Source organism: Centruroides vittatus, unplaced genomic scaffold (genome assembly GCF_030686945.1).
Source record: "Centruroides vittatus isolate TY-2023 unplaced genomic scaffold, ASM3068694v2 contig_882, whole genome shotgun sequence".
NCBI classification, from domain to species: domain Eukaryota; kingdom Metazoa; phylum Arthropoda; class Arachnida; order Scorpiones; family Buthidae; genus Centruroides; species Centruroides vittatus.
In genome coordinates, this window is record NW_027122574.1 from 1107470 (window position 1) to 1131497 (window position 24028).

A 24028-nucleotide genomic window follows, 5' to 3' on the forward strand; every position below is an offset into this window, starting at 1 on the left:
TAGACAAATCTCTTTGTAATGTTTTCAGAATAAAGGACTTTTATGTTTTCCCCTACCCAACCTCAATAGAAACATGTGACAAGTTTGTGTTTACAACAAAAGAATTTCCAGCTTAATGTTCTTTTCTATCAGTTCCAAGATAACAGAATTTCTGCAATTTTAACTTTACTCTAACAATTTCATTACAACTTTTCTTTCTTCTTCATTATTGTCTTCCAACTAGTAAATAACTGCACCCACGAGGAAAGCTTGGAGGCAAGGAGCTAAAGGTGTACTAACTTCAACAAACAAATAAAAATGTTAAACACAAAAATAAAATTAATGTTAAATATTGTCATAGCCTTTCTACTGTAAGTTGTAAAATCTGACATCATCTTACTGAAAACTAGTTTGAAGAACTAGTGAATAACTACTTAATTCTCGCTTCTATAATTTCCTGTCCTTAAATTATAATTTAGTGTAAGAATACTAAAATTACATTTATATTAACAATAGAAATAATCTTATGGCCCTTTAAGTGTTAAAAACAGATTTTAAATAAAAGTAACAAAGTAAAATGATTTGAATAGTACAGTACATTGCTATCTCAAACAACTGCACTTAAAATAATAATTAAATTTAATTAATTTTTAATTAATAATAAAAAATTAAAAATGTTTTGCTGGGGCAGGAACCACAATTGGGACTTGTTCATCAATGTTCAATTGTTTCTGTTAGTTTAGTTTTTCTTTCAATCAACACGAATGAATGACAAAAATGGATTAGTAAGAAAATGTGGACATTAAGCAAAATCTTTTGGGCCCAATAACTATTAGAAAACATCATTTTTTCTTTACAGCAAAAATCAGAGCACAGTTTTATTTTTACAGCTATAAAAATGAGAGAAATAAGACCATTTTATTTAAACAAAATTTAAAAGCACTATCATGTTTATTTCTTAGCCTTATTTTAGAAAATTTATCTAATTTTACTACTACTACTAATCTAATGATGGACAATGGAAAAGGCTCTTTTAATACCCACAGGATGGAAAAACAAAAATAAATAGTGCCCCCCTCAGAACAAATACCGTACTTGTAAACAGATCTTCCTTCCACAAACATTAAAAAATCCTTTAGTATCTGTTGCTAAATGCACAGTTTTTCATTACAATCACTAATTCGTGACTCAAACTCCCAAACACAAACATTGTGGGCAGACGACGACACACATTTTCAAGGTTAGAATCAGAGGTTTCAATACATTTTTACTTAAAGCATAATTAAAAAAATGTTTCGTTGTAAGTTGGGAAAATTTACAACAAGCATATTCACTGAATAAGATGATATGACAAAAGAAACAACAGGAAATTTAATGCTATTGCCATTGATTTTGTCACATTTTTTAAAATTGTTTGCAGACTAAGTACCTCAAGAAGTTGTAGAGCCTTCAGAAAGCATATAAGTTATTTAACTCCTTCATGCCAATGACAGTTGTCACTTATTAAAATAATTGTTACAAACTTGTAAGACTGTAAAATTAACTGTTCATTGTATTAATTGGTGAAATCCTAACAAAAGTGTCTGGTTAAATTTTAAAAGTTTTGAAGGCAAAATAAAACTATAACTTAGCCAATTAATTAAGTTTTTGTATATGTATTATTATAAAATACTTTGGACAGAACCAACTGCCTAAATTTAATGTATCTTGGTTTCCCTTAATTTCATAGGAATGTTAGTGCCTCAAAATGATTAGAAGAGACAAATCTCCAAAACAGTAACTGAAAATACAGACCCCTTCACTTTCATTACCAGAAATACAAAATTCATTTTATCAGTTAAATTTATCTTTTAAATTTTATTTAGATCGACAATACAGTGACTATCGGGTGCCAATGGAAACCTGCCACACCCTGATGCAGTTGTCGGTGTATCCGGCAAACAGCGTCTGTCCGTCGGCTGACCAGGCCATGGATATGCACTGGGGAGGCTGTGCCTTTGCACTGGTGCTGATCACTTCAGGGCGCAATTCATCTACCATGTTCTTACCTTCCAGATCCTGTATTATAAAAAAATTGTATAAATAAATTATTATAAAATTGTGAACATAATTTCTTCTTCTAATTTTTCCTTACTAATCAAAACCATTTTAATGCCAAATTTTTCATTATGACATGCTTTTAGATACATGCATCAAAATCTTACTAAAATACAAGCAGAAATTTAGTATATATTAAAAAATTCCATTCTTTCATTCTTAAACTATCCATTGCATTTATGGTTTACATAATGCCTGCACTATAAAGTGCAGGTAATATGTATGTATGTTATTAACTTTTTGAGAGAGAGAAAACTAATATTTGGAATTATATTTTTTACCAACATGTAATTTACAATCCCTCCCTCACACACAGCTATACTCACAAATCAATAAACAAAGTTCATGCATGGCATTGCATTAATTTGTCAATATGTAAACACTCAACATTGCAAATTAATGAAATTACTGTATGTACACTTGTTTCAATTTTCAAAATTGATTCTGTGCTAATCCCCCCTAAACTGGTTAATAAATTCAGAGTAAAAGGATGTTTATAACTGAAGTTATAAATCAAAATTAAAGTAAAACAACTAATAATGAAAAAGAGATTAGATTATTCAAATTAATTTGTGTTATGCCCTCATAATTGCAGGATCTTTTCAGCAAACATCAAACTGTTTTTGTTATAATCATAGGGCATTCCATGCAATAAAATCTTGATGAATTAACAATGACTCGGACTTACCCAGATCTTGATGCTCGGTCCGGTGGCCACACACAACCAGTAACGATTTGGACTGAAGCAGAGAGCATTGATGATGTCTGTGTGATCCAGAGTGTAAAGATGTTTTCCTTCATTCAAATCCCACAACATGGCTTTACAATCCTATTATTAAGAATTATTTTTTAAGAGAGATGCAAAACAATTCAACATTGATGTAAATTTGTATGATCAATTTCAACTGGATTAGTACAGGACAGCCCTACTCAACCAATTTGTATTGAGGTCTGAATATGAAACTGGAGTACACGATCTTGACTGGCAGTACAATATGCCTGACAAACTATTAAACTAATTCTTCTTTCTCTACACATGTACACAAAGTATCATATGCTATACTATTTATGAATAAACATAGTCTAATGAGAAAAATTGCATTTCCTTTTCCTAATTATTGGTATGTAATTGGGGATGTACACCATAATTTGAATGTCTGTTCCAAATAACATTGAATTAGGCATTGCCTGTACTTGCTTTTGATACAGTTTATGCAAAAGAAAGTTAAATGAAAAAAAGACACTGTTTAGAAACTTGCAATTGGCTGTTGATCTGGACAAAATCTGCAGTCCAGATTCACATCTTGGTCTGCCAGTTGAGTAAGGCTTTGTATAGAATAACCAAATCACTAAGAAATTTCAATTCCATCTTTAAAATATATTTAATAAATTATGCGAAAAAAATAATTTTACCTTTCCACCAGAAGCACACAATGATCCATCAGGAGATACTGTCACGGTATTTAAATATCCTGTGTGGCCAACATGATTTGTCTTCAACTTGCAATTAGTTAAGTTCCAAACCTGCAAAAAAAAAAAAAAAAAAAAAAAAAGTTTTTAAGGGCAAAACTGTAATTTTGTTCATTTAAATATGATAGTAGCAACTGAGCATATTTAATTGAACATGAACAAAATTCAGAAATAATTGCATTAACAGGATAATTTAACAAGTTTTATAATTCAGAACACTTAGGCTCAATGTTTCATTTCTAACATCTAATTTGAAGTTTTTGGACAGAACTGAGTAATAAATGGAAATTTTGAATTGGTGTTTTTGGGGTAAATTATTTTAGGACATATTTTTCATAATCAAGAAAAAAATTTTCTTAGAACTATTATTATATATCTGTATTTTTGGTCAGAATTATCAATATCAAAAACTAACTTTTCTCATAGCTAAACATTAATAAGCAAAATGATAACAGTAAGTCATTAAAAATTTTTTATGTTACCTTAACGTACTTGTCCCATCCACAAGATACAATAATTGGATTGCTATTATTGGGAGAGAATCGTACACAGGACACCCAATCTTCGTGGCCATCTTCCTACCAAGACAAACAAATATATAATTATATTATTAAGCAAGCTATTGTGAAAAAATTATTCTCATTGAATAAAAGAAATAAATAAAGGATTTAGTTTGATTTATAATGCAAGATAATTTTAATTGATTATGCCAGCAATGAAAAAAAAATCACAAGAATAAATTTCAATTTAACATTAACTTGATGACTAAATAATGACTATTTCTAATTTACTCTAAATCTTTTATAAATTTTTTCCAAACAAACAGACAAATCAAGATAATTCATAGTAGTTATATAAAATTATCATATATTATTAACTTGAATAAATACAAATATATAAACACAAGGGTTGGTTTTGATTTCATTCATAAATAAAACCAGACTTTAATTAAAAATACTTTAAAATACTAAAATAATTTGCAAAGAAAGTACATTATTAAATTAATACTTGTATATTCTACTCTAATGATACCTGAATTATGTTCCACTGCTGCTAAAACTGATTAAAGCAGCGTGAATATAATACGAGGGTAATCCCAAAAGTAAGGTCTCCTATTTTTTTAAATAAAAAGAAACATTTATACAAAAATAAAGTTCATATCATTTTAAAGCTTGAACATTTATCTATTTTCTACATAATCACCATTTTGATCATGCATTTTTGTAGGCGCTGTAGCAGTTTTCGTATGCCCATGTCATTCCTGTTCATCACCACGTTGCGGGTCCCATCTTGCACACACCTTCCGATATTGCAACTTTTCTGTTAAAATCCTACAAATTGTGCTTGGGGAAAGCCCAATAACCAAAATGCAGAGATCATCCAGGGTGATTTGCCGATTACGCATGGTTTGCTCAACCTTCGCAACTGTCTCATCAGAAATTGACAGTCTCCCACTTCTTTCTTCGTTATGAATTTCACTACGATCAGCTGCAAACTTCCTATACCACTTGAAGATGTTTTTGACATCTATGCACAACTCGCCATACACTTACGTCAATTGGCAATGAATTTAAACCAGTTTAACACAAAATGGCAGCAAACTGGTATGACATGGGAATACAAAAATGGCGATTATGTAGAAAAATAGATAAATGTTCAAACTTTAAAATGATACGAACTTTATTTTCGTATAAACGTTTCTTTGTATTTAAAAAATTAGGAGACCTTACTTTTGGGATTGCCCTTGTAGTAATAATATAACAGCGAGGTTGAGGCCGAAGTTTTTAATGCAAAAACGTGTATGTCAGATGTTCAGCACCGTTTTCCTGTACGCCTAGAAGTTTGAGAATGGCATTTGGAATGTCGAGCAGGATTCCACTGACTTTCCAAACACCATTGTCAAACTTCTAGGCTTACAGGAAAGCGGTGAACGTCTGACATTCACATTTTCGCGTTGAAAACTTCGGCCTCAACCTCGCTAATACTTAGCACAATTTGAACAGAATATTAAATGTAAAAAGATAAAAACATTATGACATCATCACAATGCTGGGATATAATTTTTTAATCGTATTTAAATTTCAAAAATTATATGACTCAGTCAAGACTGGAAGTTCATATGTAGTTAACCAGGACCTCTGGCCTCTATGCTTTCCACATCTGGTCTCAATTTTCATATATCTAACGTCGTCTCAAGATTGAGGACAGAGATAGACAACCGTGGAAATTTACATATATATACATACAACCCATTTCAAAACTATAAACACACCCAACTTTTTCAATAAAAAAAGCATTAACAATATTAATGTATTTATTATATTAGTATGTTGTTTACAACATCAATTTAAACATTTTCTGAAATTTTTAGAGCTATCTGACAATTACAAAAAAATTATCACAGATTTTAATTTTTGATTGATTCAAAAGTATAAACACAGGTGCATAAAATTAGTATGATCATTTTTTTCATTAATTGTTAGTTTAATTAGTTGTCACCAGAAGGTATTATTATTCATTATTACAAATATGGCACCGATTTTAAACAGTTTTTTTTTGTGATTTAAAATAATACCTTGTGGAAAAACACTAACAGAATTGGAAATACATGAAATTTACCAACTAAAAGAAACACGACAATCTCTAAGACAAATTTTAGCAGCTGTAAATCGATCTACATGTGCTGTGAGAAATATGTTAACTTGGTGAAAATTATGGCAGAAATAAGCAACATAGAAGGCCTAAACTCCTTACACTTAGAAATGAAAGAAAGGTTTTTTGGCTACTGACAGTTAAAAAGTTGTCAGAGAATCAGCATCAACATTGTCAACTGCAGTTTCACCAGCAACTGTATGCATAATCATAAAAGTGCCAAATTTACAAAAATGGATGCTAAACCAAAATGAGCACAATTGCATAAAACAGCTAGATTAAAGTAAGCTAAAAACAAGATGGCATGGAAAGAGGAGTGGAAACAAATAATCTTTTCAGATGAAAAAAATGGAATTTGGATAGACCTGACAGTTATAGTCACTACTGGCATGATTTGAGGAAGAACGAAAAAGTCAGAATGAAAAGACAATAAGATGGGGGCTCTGTGATGGTGTGGGCAGGATGTGGATGGGGAAGGGTAAAGTATAGTATCTATAGAAGGTAGAATGAATTCAGAAAGTATCAAGAACTCGTATCAAAATTTAATAACTTTTGGATCACTTATTGGGGGAAAAAAAACTGGCAATCCCAACAAGATAATGCTGCCATTCATGCATCAAAGTCAACTAAAAATTGGTTTGCTGACAAAAAATTAATGTAATTGATTGGCATCATGGAGCCCTGATATGAAATATGAACCTGATAATGTTTGGAGCATTGAGTCATCTTGTTGGCCAAAACAGACAATACAACATTGTAATGAACTGAAATTAGCTATCATGGATTATTGGAAAAATATTAAACAACAACTTCAAAAACTAGTAAAATGTATGCCTGATAGAGTATTTGAATTAATTAAATCAAATGGTGGACCTACAAAATATTGAGACATCTCAAATTGTTTATTTATGCACCTGTGTTTATACTTTTGAAAAAATCAAAAATTGAAAATCTGTGTTAAATTTATTTTGTAACTGTCAGATAGCTCTAAAAATTTCAGAAAATGTTTAAATTGATGTCATAAACAACATACTAATATAATAAATACATTACTATTGTTAATGTTTTTGTTATTGAAAAAAGTTGGGTGTGTTTATAATTTTGAAATGGACTGTAAAGGGAAAAATTGCAGACCTTTTATTCTCATTTGAAATCAATTACTGAAAAATTCTTTAGTCAGATCTAACAACACACATCAATAAATGCAATAAAGAATTCTTGATTTCTTCAATTATGAAAATATTTTTTTAAAACAAAATTTTAAGTCAGTGTCTAAAAACTTGGGTTATCAAATTGAAACAGCAATATTAGTTTTTTTTTAATTACTTACTTGGATTGTGTATTTACATTGTGCTAATGTATTCCATAATTTAATGGTCTTATCCCGTGATCCAGAAACAATCTGACGATTGTCAACAGAGAATGCAACACTTAACACATCCTTGGTGTGATCTTCAAAACGACGTGTTGTATGTCCACTGTAAAAGAAAATTGTGTCATTTAAGAGTTTTAACTACACCTGTAAAATTAATTAAATTAAATAATACAAAAAAAATTTATTTAATCATAACTAAATTACAATTTTGATAAACAAATAGCATATAATAAAGCCTGCAGCAAACATCAAAGACGTAAAAACAAGACTTCTTGTATAATTATTTGAGACACTGCATGCAGGATATTTTCTTTTATGCTAACAAAATATAAACAACTGCAAATATTTCCATTAATAAATTTTTAAAAAGTAGAGAATTATAAAATATTTGACAAAGTATATTTAATATTTCACTAAAGGATAATTAAATAATTATGTTAAAGTAAATATGAATTTGTTAAGTTTTCTAAACCTTCAATTAAATTAACTATTTTGATTAGATCACAATATTAACACAGCAGTCAATAAGAGCTGGTTATAAAATTTGGTCTCAATTTCATCCATTTGATGTGAGTCAAATATAATGCATCCAATGTTGTACTTAGCATTGTAATTCTGATTAAAAAACAAATTCAAGGAACAATTTCTACAGTTTCATCTAATAAATCGTACAAGAGGAACCACATCATCACTGGACCAGTTGGTCATTAATAACTGAATATCAACAAATGCAATTCAGATAAAAATCATCACACACATAGGACTGCTAAAATAAATGTTTGAGTACACATTAAATAATTCACATAATTCTGTTTCACACTAGTAGAAAAATCACATTTTCCAGTTTAGCGAGAAATTTTTCTGAAAAATATTGTAAAAGGAAATATAACAGTATAGCAATTCAAATCAGAAAATGAAAACATGCAACATTTAATATATAATATTTGTAAATCTGTCAAACTTTTATATATCAAAAAATATTTATACAAATCATTAAAAGTGATTTCATTTTTAAAAAGTTATAAATTTTCAATAAGTACATTGTAACTGCTTTTGATCACATTTTGTTCAATTTTTTAAATTGTGTAATAACATTTGCCAAAATTAATCAATAACTAATCCTAATAAATTTTGCTTGTGGATATGTAAGTTCTTCAGCATGAGAATATGTATGTTCTTCTTAGTCCTATGCCATTCAGAGAGCGTGGTAATATTACAAATTGACAGCTTTAATTGTATCTAATGAATCATCAAACACCTGATGCTGAGAAACATTTATTAAACAAACATTAATGCTTTCGACCCAATATGATAGGCCATCTTCAGATGCAACTGAAATTCGAACGTATTTTAACTTAACATTAAACAACAGAATGTTCAACACATTTACATTTAAAACAAAATACTAGATAAATAATAATATAAAACAAAATATACTAAACAAACTAATACAATAACAATGTAAATAATATAATAATAAAATAAAATTGAATAAATACACAAAAAATGACTAAGTATAAGGGCAAGTGTGGGCTAAGAATTCTTGTGTTTTAGTTTTTCTTTTATGTAGAATTTCCATGTGGAAGCTAGTCCATCCACATCCCTGGCGTTTAATACAACCATCCTTCACTTTTATAGATTTCAATTTTTTATTCGTGCATTGCTAATGGATAATTGCTTCATTCTATTTAACCACAGAGTTCTCTGCTTGTGCCATACAGGATAATACTGTGTTGCAGTGCCCTTTATTAATGTCATATTTGTGTTCCTTAAATCTGATAGCTACATTCCTTCTTGTAACCCCAAACTATCCTCAGAACTATGCATTCCCCATCATTAGCAATGCATGAAGAAAAAATCAAAATCTCTAAAAGTAAATTAAATGATGGTTGTATTAATGCCAGGGATGCAGATGGACTAGCTCCAACATGGAAATTCTACATAAAAGAAAAACTAAAACACAAGAATTCTTAGCCCACACCTGCCCTTATACTTAGTCATTTTTTGTGTATTTATTCAATTTTATTTTTATTATATTATTTACATTGTTATTGTATTAGTTCGTTTAGTATATTTTGTTTTATTTTATTATTTATTTGTTAATTTATCTAGTATTTTGTTTTAAATTTAAATGTTAAACATGTTTGAACATTGTCATTTAAAGGTCAATTTACACAGAACAGTGACGTGCGGCAGAGTACAATAATTTTTGGCTGTGGGAAATCGTTGACCTAGTTTTAAACCACCCTGTCCAGACTCGTTCGTTACAGTGCTGTGGAGTGGCAGTGGCGTGACTGTAACGTGAAAGTACATTTCTCGGGAACAATATTTTCACTGATGGTAAATTTTGTTTTCTAAGGAAATCAAAGGAAATTTTAAATCAAAATAAATCAATAATTAATTATAATCAAATACAGGTATTTTACTTTATTTCTTTATTTTAATTATTTAATTAATATTCAAAAAATTTAGTTTTATCATCTATTAATTCTTTATAAAGTGTATAAAATTCCCCTTCTATTGACCTTTTTGTCCATGCTTGATGTACCCACTTGCAGCGCTTTCTTGATTGGATTTCTTTTTCATCGTCCAAACATATAGCTATGATAACCAATTCTTCCTCAGAAAACTGCATGACTACTCACCGAGAGAACGAAACAAATACTGCACGGTTAGGTCACTGTTTGTGTGTGAATAATCATCACTGTGCCATGCTCGACATCAAGGTTACCAAACGGTTACGGTGCTGGCACGTCACTGTTGTGTGTAAATTGACCCTAAATTTAACATTTCGGTTCGAATTTTGGTTGCATCTGAAGATGGCCTATCATATTAGGTCGAAAGTGTTAATGTTTGTTTAATAAACATTTCTCAGCATCAGGTGTTTGATGGTTCATTAAGTATTTTAAAGAGCTGAGTATGATATTTAGTTTTTAATTGTATCTTTCCACTGCTCATAGTGTTATGCCATTTGGATGGCTTCATACATTTTATGTCCTGCAATCATCATTACTTTGTCTGCCCACCTATCCAACATCTGCCTCTAGGGCGCTTGCCATTGATATTTCCTTCTAGAATGTTTCTCAAATCCAATATGTCCCAAGAAGCAAAGTTAGGATTGCGATATTTTAGTGGTAAGGTGCATGTTGTGATTTTCAGTTGATTTAGGTTGGAGCAATTTGTTCGGTGCTCCATCCAAGAGATTCTCAGCATTCTTCTGTATGTCCATATTTTAAAGGAATCAAGTTTCTTCCAAAAAGTGGCATTTATGATCCAGGTTTCTGAGGTAAAAGTGGCAATCGGAAAAATAAGCATTCTTATTAGCTTTAGTTTATTAAAAATAATGATTGCAGAATCTTTCCAAATCCTAAATAATTTAAGAGGTTGCATTATGTGCAAAGCAAATTCCGCATTTAATTTCATTATCGCATCCTCCTTTATTCATATGAAGTGATCCAAGTAAACAAATTCATTCACCTTATAGCCTTTGTGTTCCTTAGTGTCAAAGAACAATCAATTATCATAACTTTTGTTTTACTTCCATTAATCAACAATCCATATTCCCTGTTCTCAGTTTCAAGACTTCTCACAATACATTCAAGTTCTGATTCACTGGATGCTATAATAAGCGTATTGTCAGCATATCGCAGGTTGTTAACTTTACGGCCCCTGATGAAAATGCCTCCGTCCCAGTTATCTAATATCCTTCTCACGATTATTTCAGAATAAGCATTAAAGAGTAAAGGGGAAAGAATACATCCATCTTACACCAGCTTCAGATGTAAATGTATTAGACATAGTTTTGTTAACTCTTACTCTTGCAGAGTTATTCTCATATAAATTTCTGATCATCGAAATAAGGTGGCGCAGGACTCCCATGTTCTGGAGAGCGGGCCACAATTTGTGCCATTTTACACAATCAAAGGCTTTGGTAGTGTACAAAACAAAGGTAAGTTTTGACTTTAAATTCATAGGTTTTTTCAATGATTTGTCGAGTGTTCAAGATTTGTTCAAGAGTTCCTTTACTAGGGACAAACCCAGACTGTTCTTTAGCTACTTCAGGTAATAGGAAGGGTTTCAAACGGTTATTAATTATTTGGAGCATTACTTTACTGGCATGGTTAATTAGGCTGATAGTTCTGTAGTTACTACAATCTGTTGGTTTACCTTTTTTATAAATTAGAATAAATATTGATTTACACCATTCCTCTGGCCATCTCTCAGATTTCCAAATTAAGGAGCAGATTTTATGAAATATATCAACACCCAATTCTCCAATTGCTTTTAAAATTTTGGATGTTATGTTGTCAGGTCTCGGAGCTTTGTGATTTCTTAATGTATGTATGGCTTTTTCTACCTCTGATTTAAGAATGGTTCAACTTCCCTTGTCCATCCATTCTGAAGTTGATTATTACCATTTGTTTGTCCAGTGTCTTTATAATGTTTCTCACAATACTTCCTCCAGACATCGACAATCCCTTCCGCATCAGTTATGAATTTCATTTTCGTCATTTTTAATTATTTGTGTGCATGGCTTGAACTCTCTTGCTATATGTATGTATGTATGTATGTATGTATGTTCTTAATTAAATACTTTGAAATAATTCACAAAATAAATAACTCCCATAAAAAAAGTTTAAAAAAAAAAAATATCAAATTGTCCAAATGGAAATATAGCTTTGTTCATAATGTCTGGTCAATTTAATAAATAAGTCTATATTTAACAGACTGTGCTGTCTTTATTCATAATGATGGGCATTATGAAAAATCACCTGTTAGTGATTTAGCCATCACATATACAATACTACTACTACTACTACTACTACTACTACAAGCTTGGATTAACAAATGTCATGTAATATTGGTTTAACATAACTGTATTATAATCATCAATAAATTTCTTCCAATATATTTTACTAGAAGCTTACAACCATACTCTTCCTAACCAATCACAAATAGGTGTAGTACCTAGTTAGAGTAAAAATTTTGGGATGTTGAATAAGTACCATGCATTAGAGCATCACTTATCTAAAAATCAACTCCAGAAAGTATTAATTCCACAAATTATAAAGTTTTATGCACCTTTTACATTCTTCATACATTACTAAAAAGGAATTTTTACTGTTTAAGAAAAGCAGAATTTTACAGAGGATGATTTTTCTGATGATAAAAACCTCCCCACAAGAATTCAATTACCAAAATTCTATTTTATAATGAATTATTGATAAGTAAACAGACTGGAACGTAAATATATTTTTAAAAAATTGAAAAATTTCAAGTCAACAAAAACTGTAAAACAAAATTATGTTCTACAGTTCTAGATTCATCCTGAAGATGACATTCTTGCTTATAATAGTATAGCATATCAGACAATATAGCAGGTGCAAGTCAGTCTATTTAACTAAAAGCTTCATAGACTCAGACTTGTGGCTTGTAAATCAATAAACTGTTTGTTGATTTTAGATTTATAATGGTGTACACCAGGGGGTGGGAAACTTTTTTAGCCATTACCCCAAAATATATTTGTGTAAGTCGATATTACCCCCCTCATTTTGAAAAGGAGAAAATTGATACAAATTTAAATTAAACACTATTTATTGAATCATTTTACACTGAAAATGAATCATGAAAATAATAAATAATAGACAAACCAAATAAAATGATCATTTTGGAAAACAATTTTCATTGAAAACTTTTACTCTAGGTTTTGGAGAAATTCCTTATTACCCCAATAATTTCATTTTTACCCCAGTTCCCCGATCGCTGGTGTACACCATAGTAATATTGCAATTGAAAAATTTAAATGAAAAATATTTATCAGAATACAATGGAGTCTCAACAATATAGGGTTATGTTCGGCATTATAGGAAATTGAGTTATTGAGACATGCATTACCACACAATTTCATGCAAGTTTAAACCTAAGCCTAAAAGTTGAAGAAAATGCATACCTCTAGACAAGAAAATTAGAATCTGTGACTAGTACTCATACAAAATTAGAATTTTAACTGAGTACTAGTCACAATTTTTTCATTGCATTATAGGGGAGTTCACTGTATTTAGATTTGCAAAAAGATTAGATAAATCTGAAAATTTTGTTATCTGATTTTTCATATAGATATAGAATTATCAGACAATTTCACATTTTCTCCAGAGAGTTGCCATCTAATATAGTTCAATAATAAAATTTCTAGAAATTCAACTAAAAACACACAACTGTATTCTGTGAATATAACTAATTTAATGTTATTTTGCTAATGAAACATTTTAAATATAAATTAGTTTAAAAATTTTTACAAATAAATTCATCTTAATGCCACTTAACAAAATTAGTTATAATCTATACTTACATTGTAAGATCCCAGAGACGAAGTGTCTTATCCCAAGAGCAAGAAAGAGCATATTGTCCATCTGAAGACATAACAGCATCTGTAACAAAATGCCCATGACCACGAAGACGCTTCTGAGGAATGCCATAATTTGTATCCTCTCTGGTCAATTTCCACATTATCAACGTTTTATCTATCAAATAACATTTCATTATCATCAATATTACAATACGATAAATTTAATTAATTATTTTATGAATATATATTAATTATATTAACATAATACATATACACAGTTTACAAATACATCAAGAAAGATAGTACACATTTACATTGACTGGGAACAAAAATTGATTTGTTAATACATGAAATTCTAATCTGACTTTGATTAATAGTTTAAATGTCAATTATTTGTAATGTAATATATCAGCAGATTCTTGTGATCTTTTACTCCTTTTTGATCATTAAATTCATTTGTTTATAAAGCATCAAAGCTTTATAAACAATTTTTTGCAATGTCAAATAATTCATTTTAAACCAACAGTCAGTTTTTTTAATGTTTATAAATATATAAACACAGTATTTGGCTTTATTCATTTATTTCTGATATGAAATGTTCAAGTGGCAAATAGTTTTCTAATAGAAAATAAATTCTATCAAAAAATTAAAGTTTAATCCCTCCTGCCTCATATAATGTTATAATGACCAGATGATTAATTTTAAGTATTGTTTGCCTATTTTTAAAGATGTTTATTATTATTAGATTTATTTAAATTTTAAATTACAATAAAAATCTATTTCAAATCATAAAATAATGCAAAATCAGGGTTAGAATGCTAAAAGCAGTCAAATAAAATCTGATGTACTGTACATATAATTCTTTGCCTGAAGATGACATGTGAAAACTGTTGGAAGTACCACTAAAACTTTTAAATGTAACAATGTCATGAGTTAATTTTCATAATTTCAAAATAAAAATTACACAATGATAAAAAATGCTACCAGCAATATTGTTTTTTAAACAAGTTTTATGATGTACTGTACACTAAAGTTTTCTGTAATAAAATATTCCATTTATAAGGGGATGCTCAAAATTCACCCCCTTGGATTTCAAGTTTGATATACAGTGGAATCTCACTTAACGAGCATAATTCGTTCCAGACCTTACTCGTAATGTGAAACAATTCTCCCCAAAGAAATTAATGTAAAATATGATAATGCATTCCATGCTGGAAAAAATACTCAAATTCCGTATTTACTTGCGTATAAGACGAGGTTTTTTATTCTTTTTCACTGCTTCAAAAACTTAGGTTGTCCTCTAGCCACGAGCAAAGGATCCTTTGCATTTTTGCAATAATTTTTGTGAACTGTGTATAGTTCATGCTGCCATTATAGCAGAGTGCTATTGAGGTCAAGGTGAATGTCGCTTTTAAAGAGATAATCCAAAAATAGCTGGTCACTTAGAAATGATTATAAATGTAGTTATTTCATATTTGTTAAATTGGTATTTTTAATGAATATTTGTACATTCTGAATCATTAAAAATACACTTTTTCCGGTCACGTGCATTATAATCTTTTGGTTTTGCTACGTGGGTATCAGGTGCATGGAAAAACATTCTTCAAAAGCTGATAGCAGTCATTCAGGAAATACTGCATTTTAAATTCATTTGACAGATCAGAGGACAATACTTTGTGGAGTAAGAGTGAAAAAGAGAACTGTAATGAAGCTTTGGAGGGCGAGTCCAAGTAGACAAAAGGTGATAGTGTCAAGAAAACATGGTTGTTTGCCTTAATACATGCATTTGATGATAATCTATTTGTGATTAAATGAAATAAAATTAGAATTGTATTAATAAATCTAATTTTCTTTATTTTGATCTTTTGATCACACCTCATCCTATATGCAAGATCATCTTATATGTGAGTAAATATGGTATTTTACGTATAACATTTATTCAAAGAAAATTATATAATATACAATTTTAAGAAGCACGAATCATCATTATCTTTTTTTCTAGCACAGAATGAACCAATCTGGAATGCAAATTTGATTTGCAAGAGAAAAAAAAAAAATTCACAGATAATAGCATGATGGAGTATGCACATAATCTGGAACTTCCCTTTCCTCACCACTCATTATGCAAGTCAGTTTTAAAAAATTTGATTTGCTTATTATGCAAGGTTCCACTGTATGTATGTATGTATGTATGTATGTGTGTGTGTGTGTGTGTGTGTGTGTGTGTGTGTGTGTATATACAGTAGAGCATAGTTTATCTGAATCAATTGGAGACTGGGGTTGTTCGGATAACTTATTTTTCGGATAACCAATTATGTACAAAAAAATATATTAACCTAGCCAATGTTGAAATTTTTCTGTTGCGTGTCGCTTCGCTTTGAATTTTTGTCGATTTTAAGCCTAACAAAAATTTTTGTAATAATAATTGTGGCTATTGTATCGTTAAAAATTATTTCTTTATTTTGTACAAACAAAATAAATATATTGAAAAACATAAAAACAAGAAAATTATACTTTAGAAGTTAATCTAGTATCAAAATCGTTTGATTCAGCACGACACAGTCCGACTGGAAAGCGTTCGGTTGATCAGCTTTCGGATAAACGATGCTCTACTGTATATAAGCTGCCCAAATGAACAGAAACATTGATTAACCCAATCTTTAAGCCTTTTGTTGCCCAACTGAAAGTGAGACTCTTGTATTAGTATTGTTGTTTCGACAAAGGGAGCTTTGCATTTGTGCCAGTAATGGCTTTGTATGCCAGGAGGCAAGATGTTATCATCAAAAAGTGTTAATGTGCAGGTTGCATATGCCGTAACAAGTTGATTATGTACAGTTGTGACACATTTGTCCAACCACATACTGCATTACACATTACACAGACTCAAAATGGCCAACAAGAGTAAGCAACCCAGTAAGTAATCAAATAGGGTACACAATAACACATGCATGTGGTAACAGTGTGCCATGATTTGTTACAGCTCTTCTGTTAGGAGGACCACGACCATCTCCCTCTCAGCCTCAACAAATCACCCCGTGACTATATCTTCAGGTGACTGAAAAAGTTCAAGGGATGCTAGTTCATTAACAATGCTTAGGTCTGATACACTACTGAAAACTGGTTCTGCAGCCAACCATAGAAGTTCTTCATTCCGGGTATCCAAAATCTAGTGGGATAGTTGCCTAAGCCAATATGGCAACTATATGTACACACATTCTAACCAATAAAAGTTGAAATATGTATACATATAGTTACAGAGAAAAAAAATCCAAAAGTCTAACTTTCATTTGCATGACCCTTATCTACTGTAATACTATCCTACTATAAATCAATAATGAAGCCACTTGTTGCAACTCTAATGCATTCTCGACAAAAATGAGTTTAAAATTTTCTGTATTCAATACAAAGTTATCTGTATTATAAGTCTCAAAGGTAGCTTTCCACAGAGTAACTGTAGTTGATTCATTAACTACTACTTTCTGAATGATGTGTATTTGGGTTCTGGCGTGGAACCTTGCTTTTCTTTCTTTTTTTAATTTTTTAAAAATTTATGTTCAAATGGAACATATTTTAAAAAGAAAATCATGTACAGTAGAGCATCGATTATCCGACCCCCAATTAACTGACCGAGTTCTAGTCGGCAAATTCGAATGTCCGCTAGTGATGTGGCACTACAATGTTTGGTTATGTCTTGGCTACTTTAATATTATTTTTGTTAAATTTTTGCATGTTTTAGCTGGCAGCACTGACTCGGCCATGAAAGGGAGGCTAGTATTTAAACCAGGCATAATACACTATACTAATAATGTATTTTTTCATACTTTTTGGTTATCTGACCAACCCCAGTCCTCAATTGAGCCGGATAATCGATGCTCTACTGTATTTAAAAAAATTTTAAATAATTTTTTTTGGCACACAAAAAATTTAGGAACAACTTGATTAAATTTTTTGATTCCTGAGTGTTAAAACATTGAGAAATGAAAAAAGTAGGGGGAGCCAGAACTTGGTTAATCACCATACTTTTCCTATTATATTCTATATAGAATTTGGCTAAGTTCAAGGGACCAATTCTGAGTTGTAACATTAAGCTAATGAATACAGTAGAAACTGGTTTTTATTGGAACCACATGATTATCATTTAATCAACTGTGAAAATGCTAATCTGAGCCGCACATTTCGTTTTCAGTTCCGATAGTCACATGTGATAACTAAGCTTTTCTTATCAATCATTCTCAAGTTAGGAATAATATGTAAGTTAGGAACGTAATAAAAGTAAAAAGAACATGCTGACTTCAGGTGTAAGAACTACAGTAGAGAGTCGAAAATCGGAATCAATTGGGGACTGGGGTAATTCCGATTAGTCATTTGTTCCGACTACCAATTATGTACGAAAAAAATATATTAACCTGTCCGATGTTCAAATTTTTCTCCGTTTCGTGTCGCTTCGTGTTGAATTTTCGTCGATTTTAAGCCTAACGAAAATTTTTATAATAATAATCGAGGCTATCATATCGTTAAAAATTATTTCTGCATTTTGTACAAACAAAATAAATATATTGAAGAATATAAAAACATGAAAATTATACTTTAAAAGTAAATTTAGTATCAAAAACGTTCGATTCAGCACGACACAGTCCGACTGAAAATCGTGCCGATTACCGTCGTTCCGATTAACGACTCTCTACTGTATATTACTTCACGAAAAATAAAATTTTGATTGCAATTGTGAACATAAAAAAAAAACATATATAGGAGAAACAAAACGAAAATTGAAAATAAGGTTAAAAGAACATATTCATGCCATAAGTAGTAATTATGCAAATTCAGCTGTAGCAGAGCATAGTAATACTACATTCACACACAATCCACGACTCATTTTGATCTCGATTTACCTACAATCTGGATTGTTAATGTCGCTAGTTGAATGTCGTGCTGTTCACACAGCCAGTCCACTTGAAAACAACCCGGCTACTACACGCAATGATAAAACTGACATAGCTACGCGGTAAGTCACGAACACCAAACAAACAAAATGGAAGTTTTGGTTAGAAATAAATACAGTACTTTTTCTTGCCATTTATCTAATAATAGACAGATGTCATTGTCTCTGCAAATACAGTATCTTTTTTATTTCTCTGTCGATAGCCCGACACATGTTCCGCCACCATCTTGTATTTTCTCGCGCACGTGGGATCTCTCTTATGACTGGATCTAGTTTCAAGAACTCTCTTGATTCAATCACGATTGAACCTCGTTTCAGTTGAGATTGAAACAGTCAAGGGAGGTCACACCAAGGCATAGTCGCCGACCTCGGTCACAATCTAGATTGAAATGCTCGGTGCAAACACAATGAAATAGATTTGAACACTATCAAAATAAAGAAAAAAAGAGAGAAATAATTATAAGAAACAATTATATGAACATATTTATATAACAAGACAAAAGAACAGAATGAACAATATGGGAAGAGAAATCCACCAATCATGGAAAGATATCAACAGAGGAAATGACAGGTATATAAGGGAAACAACATAGTAATAAGATAATTGCTCAAGTTATAGTTGGTGTGGAATACCTAAGTTTTACAAATATTTACCTAACCTTTTTAATAAAATGGCTTATACTTATTGTTATTATATGCAGGAATATTGGAAATATGCTTGGTTTTATCCCGTTAATAATTTTTAATTTCGATGTAATTGATAAACAAGATACTGTAAGTTATACTGATAAGGGACAAACAGGTCCGATACACAATTATATCGTGTAAAAAGTGTTCAGCTGAAAATTGACTATTTTCTGATTAGTTTTTCTTAAATTTTGCTAAACCAGGTCACCAGTATAATAAGTCCTTGTAGACATGTTACATACTAAACTTAGTTTACTTCTTAAAAGTAAAGTAAATGATATTGTTTCAGAATTTCTAAATTGTCAATTCCTTTCTAATCTGAACTTGTTAATTTGTAATCATACTGCAATGTAATCTCACATTCACTTTCATTGTCTTGATTATCACAATTAATGAAGTCAGATTAAGTTACTTTCAAATACTGCATTGTTTTGAAGATTATCCAGAACATTTGAAACATGATTTTGTTTGGTGACACATTGTCTTCATCTGATGTTTTAAAGCATTGCTATTTGCAGCTTTGCAGTCTTAACACAAGGAAATGTTTTAATGTTGAAATTGCATTCATACTTTGGTTACAACTTTTCTGTGCATCAAGATTTTCAGTTTGACTTTTCTCAATCCAGAAGTTGAAGTTGGCTTTCAAATCGAATATGTTCAGCATTTGGAATGAGTTGTGAAAAATCACAGTTGTATTTTTCACACAAACTTCTTTTATTAGTAGCAATAGTTGTTTAGCAAATATTTGTGTTATGTCTTACAAGAGGATATGAACATTCTGTATTGCTCAATTCTTTCCTTAAAGAATTCTGAATATTATCACAAGAATTCGAAGCAAGTTTTGCACCTCTAAGGTAATAGCATTCAATAATGGAGCAGAATTTGTACAAGATGCTTGGAAACATTTGTTTGTATTGTACACGTGTCCCGAGACAGATGTAGTCATGGGTCAAACATGAATGCAGTGTGGCCCAGCCCACAGCAGTAGACTGGTACAATGTCTGCCAGGTAGTTGTGAAGATTTTCATCTCCCATTGGAAGCACATCAGGTTTAGCGGTAAAGGTTTACATGTGACAATCAACTGACGTTTTTGTCTTTGCCGACATGTCTATATCATCTATATAAGTATGTTTTCTGATGTACCCGTGCAGGAGGGCAATGAAGAGGAATGGCACGGAGAAGATAACCACCCAGTGAATAGCAAAGCTTGTGTGTGTGTGTGTGTGTGTTGTGTGTGTATAGTTGTATGCGAAACCTGGATTATGTGATTGTTCAGACAACATTGGACAACACCATCTTTGTCATCGATGTCCAGCACATAGTTCAGGCAGCGGCAGTGTCTGGTGGCCTCACCTACACAAGATTGGAAACAGACTATGCCGTAAGGTAGCGAGAGGAGGAGACTCTGTTGAAGGTGAATCTGTTTTGTTGGCCTTTTCCATTAGCAGTTAGAATGTGTTAGAGATAGCAAAAAAGAAGCGTGCTCAATTTAAATAGGAGAGGCAGTAGCCAAAGCAAAAGCAACAGTGTCGGAGAAAATATTGCCTAATTAGCCATAATAATCTGGCTTTTCTTTAGTCTTTGCTGATAAGTGTTAGAATAAACAGCTGGCTTGCCAGGCTGCCCATTAATCACGTGATAGGCTTAGCAGAGAGAGCAGTGTGATTCCCAATGGCACTCCCCAGCAGTAGTAGTTGAAAGGTGGCGATCCTGGGTATACTATAGAACAGGGGTGGCCAACAAGTCGATCGCGATGCCAATTTTGGTCGATCGCTCGCGATGTCTTGACTTAATGTGTTGCACTTGTAACTGAATGCAACGCGTGAACGTAACGCGCAAAAGCAACAATATGCAGGCAGTTATGACTGGACTCGTAGAAAACACAGACATTTAGCTTGAATATTTGATACTGTCATGCGGTAGCTTCTTTTCTTTAGTATTAACAATATTATTATTATTAATCATTATTATTTATCCACGGTGACAACATTGAGTTTCAATTTTTCATTTGTTTAAAATGTAAGTACCTGTTCTTTATGTTTTAAATTAAATTATGACTTTTCTTACCTATCTATTTACTTGAGAAGTGAGCGTTTTCGGCAACAGACCTCTATATTTTTGGATTTTTGGAAATACGTCAATTGAGAAAAATATCCCAGTATCACCAAATGTAGCAAATATATTTATTCCTGTTTCGGAACTACATACCTGTGTGAATTGGCATTTTCATACTTAAAGTTAACGAAGATTAAACATTCTGTCCGGACTGATTTCCATACTGAAAAATCATTATCATCTTTGTCAGGATATACACCTAATTATGTTTCCTTGGTAAGAGATTGCAAACTCAGTCCTCCCATTAATGTAACGTAATAAAATAAATTCTAAATCTGTCTTTATCAGTAGCTAATTTGAATTAATAAATATTGTTAATAATTACGTTGTCTTTTTACGTAGGTAGATATACAGGGTGTTTCAGTACAAAGAACACTCCCGCAAGCTATTGATAGATTAGCAAAAAATAAGTCTAAAAATCTTATATCATTCTTCCATGATAAATTTTCCTTGCCCCAAAAAAAATTCTCGAAAGTAAAATCTTATAATCAAATTATCAGCCGTACTGTGCAGTTTTATAACAACTTTTTCAAGTTTACAAACAAATAGTACCACAATTTATACATTGTAATTGATAAAAAAAAATTAAATTATATTTTAAGTTAATAAAAATCTATCTTAAAAGTGTCGAAAAATCGATTTTTTTAGGTGTCGCCTGTACGGAATGAACTCGTAATTGCAAATATCAAAAGTTGGGTCTGGAAATTTATTTTCTTTATGTGCTTACATCTTCAAAACTTAATAAGTGATTTAAAAAATAAAAAATAGTTTTGAACATATATTTTCCTTATCTACTCATAGCTCGCGGGAGTGCACCTCGTACTGAAGCAGTGTATAAACATAGTATGTATTTCACACCCCCTCGCCACTTAGACTATGCCTACCACAACAAGTCGATCGCGACACATTTTTACGATAAAAAGTAGATCTTATGTACACAAAAGTTGGCCACCCCTGCTATAGATTACTCCCTATGGAATTTCGTGTGTTTGGGTATATATCTAAACTCAGGGGACCGAGACGAGTTCAACGATACTCTACTTTTGGACCGGAGACAAAATATAAAAAAGTTATCATACTTTTTTCCGGCGATCACGCGATGATAGGGAGTCGCGTCGCTCTCCGCTAAGTTGGCCTCACTATCACAATCGGGAGTCCCGTTGCTTGCCGTTAAAATTGCCTTTAGTAGACGTTTCCCCCCCTTTTTTACTTTGTTCAAGAACTACCATTAATCGATCACTAGTTTAGCACATGGCGGCGTGTGGTGGCGCCCATACGAGAGGTCAGTCGGGCCGCCATGTTCGCTGCCATAAGTAACATTAACTGAAATGGCAATCGCGCGATGATCGGAAGTCGCGTCGCTCTCTCCGCTCTCATATCGCGTGTTTAACGCTCCGGGCGATGACCGTAGTCCGATGTCACGGTTTGCAGACTTTACCGCAAGATGGCAATACTAGCAACTACGGTGCCGTCTGCATGAGAGCATTAAAAAAGTATAGTAACTTAAAAAGTGTGATAACTTTTTATTTTTCGTCTCCGGTTCAAAAATAGGGTACCGTTGAACTCGTCTCGGTCCCGAGTTCAAATATGTAATCAAAGTCCTGAAATTCCATAGGGAGTAATCTATAGTACACCCGTGATCCTCACATTAGGTAGCTTTTAGCCCTTTCTAGTAGGTTCAAACTGAAATTGTATAAAATACAGTTTTGAGATTGTTCTGAAAATTTTCACTTTTAAATTTTATCCCATTTTTGAGGGTCTCAAAAAGTTCACATAGAGTCATTTTAGAGTCATAAAGTTCACATATCTTGCGAAGGGTTGCCCATATAGGTATGGTTCCTTAACTTTTTTTGTTACTACGAGTATGCTCTACAGCGCTGTTAAGGTCCCAATAGTATTATTATTCACATCTGAAATTTTCCCATCCAAGAAAAAAAAAAGTTCATTCAAATATCAGAATTATAACTTTACAAAATTATAAAATTTAATATGTTTCAGCAGTTTCTTTAATTATTTAGCTTTTAAACAATCAAAAGTATATTAAAAATAATTTGGTATAATAGTTATATAAATTTCAACTTTGATAATTTTTTCATTAATTTTCCAATGTATGTTAGGCTTACCTCTCGAAGCAGACAAAATTGTATCAGGAAATTTTGGATTTGTAGCAATTTGAGTAACCCATCCATTATGTCCTCTTAAAGTTCCTCGATGATATAATTGTTCAGTCATCTTTATACTTAATATTAAAATACGAAAGATGGAAACGGATTTAACAAAGTGTTTCTAACCAGCTAAAACCAAACGACGTCCATACAAGAGTTGGCAATACTCTCGACAACCCAGGCATCGTCTACATAAAAA

At 31.5% G+C, this 24028-nt stretch overlaps 1 protein-coding gene across 1 annotated transcript; it reads right to left on the reverse strand.

The window, feature by feature from the left end:
* Window positions 1-1807: 1807 nt before the first annotated feature.
* Rack1 (Receptor of activated protein kinase C 1) lies at window positions 1808-24007 on the reverse strand. Its single transcript, XM_067280165.1, has 7 exons — window positions 23788-24007; window positions 13923-14094; window positions 7529-7676; window positions 4029-4124; window positions 3490-3600; window positions 2765-2905; window positions 1808-2037 (listed from the first exon to the last, which is right to left on the reverse strand). Exons 1-7 carry the CDS (start codon window positions 23894-23896, stop codon window positions 1861-1863), a joined length of 954 nt encoding a protein of 317 aa, XP_067136266.1. The 5' UTR covers window positions 23897-24007; the 3' UTR covers window positions 1808-1860.
* Between the last annotated feature and the right edge of the window lie 21 nt (window positions 24008-24028).

Coding starts and splice junctions, on each gene's coding strand:
- Rack1 (XM_067280165.1), bottom strand. CDS start 23,896: ATGACTGAACAATTATATCATCGAGGAACTTTAAGAGGACATAATGGA. Junction 7,677..13,922: donor CGTCTCTGGGATCTTACAAT/GTAAGTATAGAT, acceptor TTTCTTTTACAG/TGGACATACAACACGTCGTT. Junction 2,906..3,489: donor TGTGTGCTTCTGGTGGAAAG/GTAAAATTATTT, acceptor TCTTAATAATAG/GATTGTAAAGCCATGTTGTG.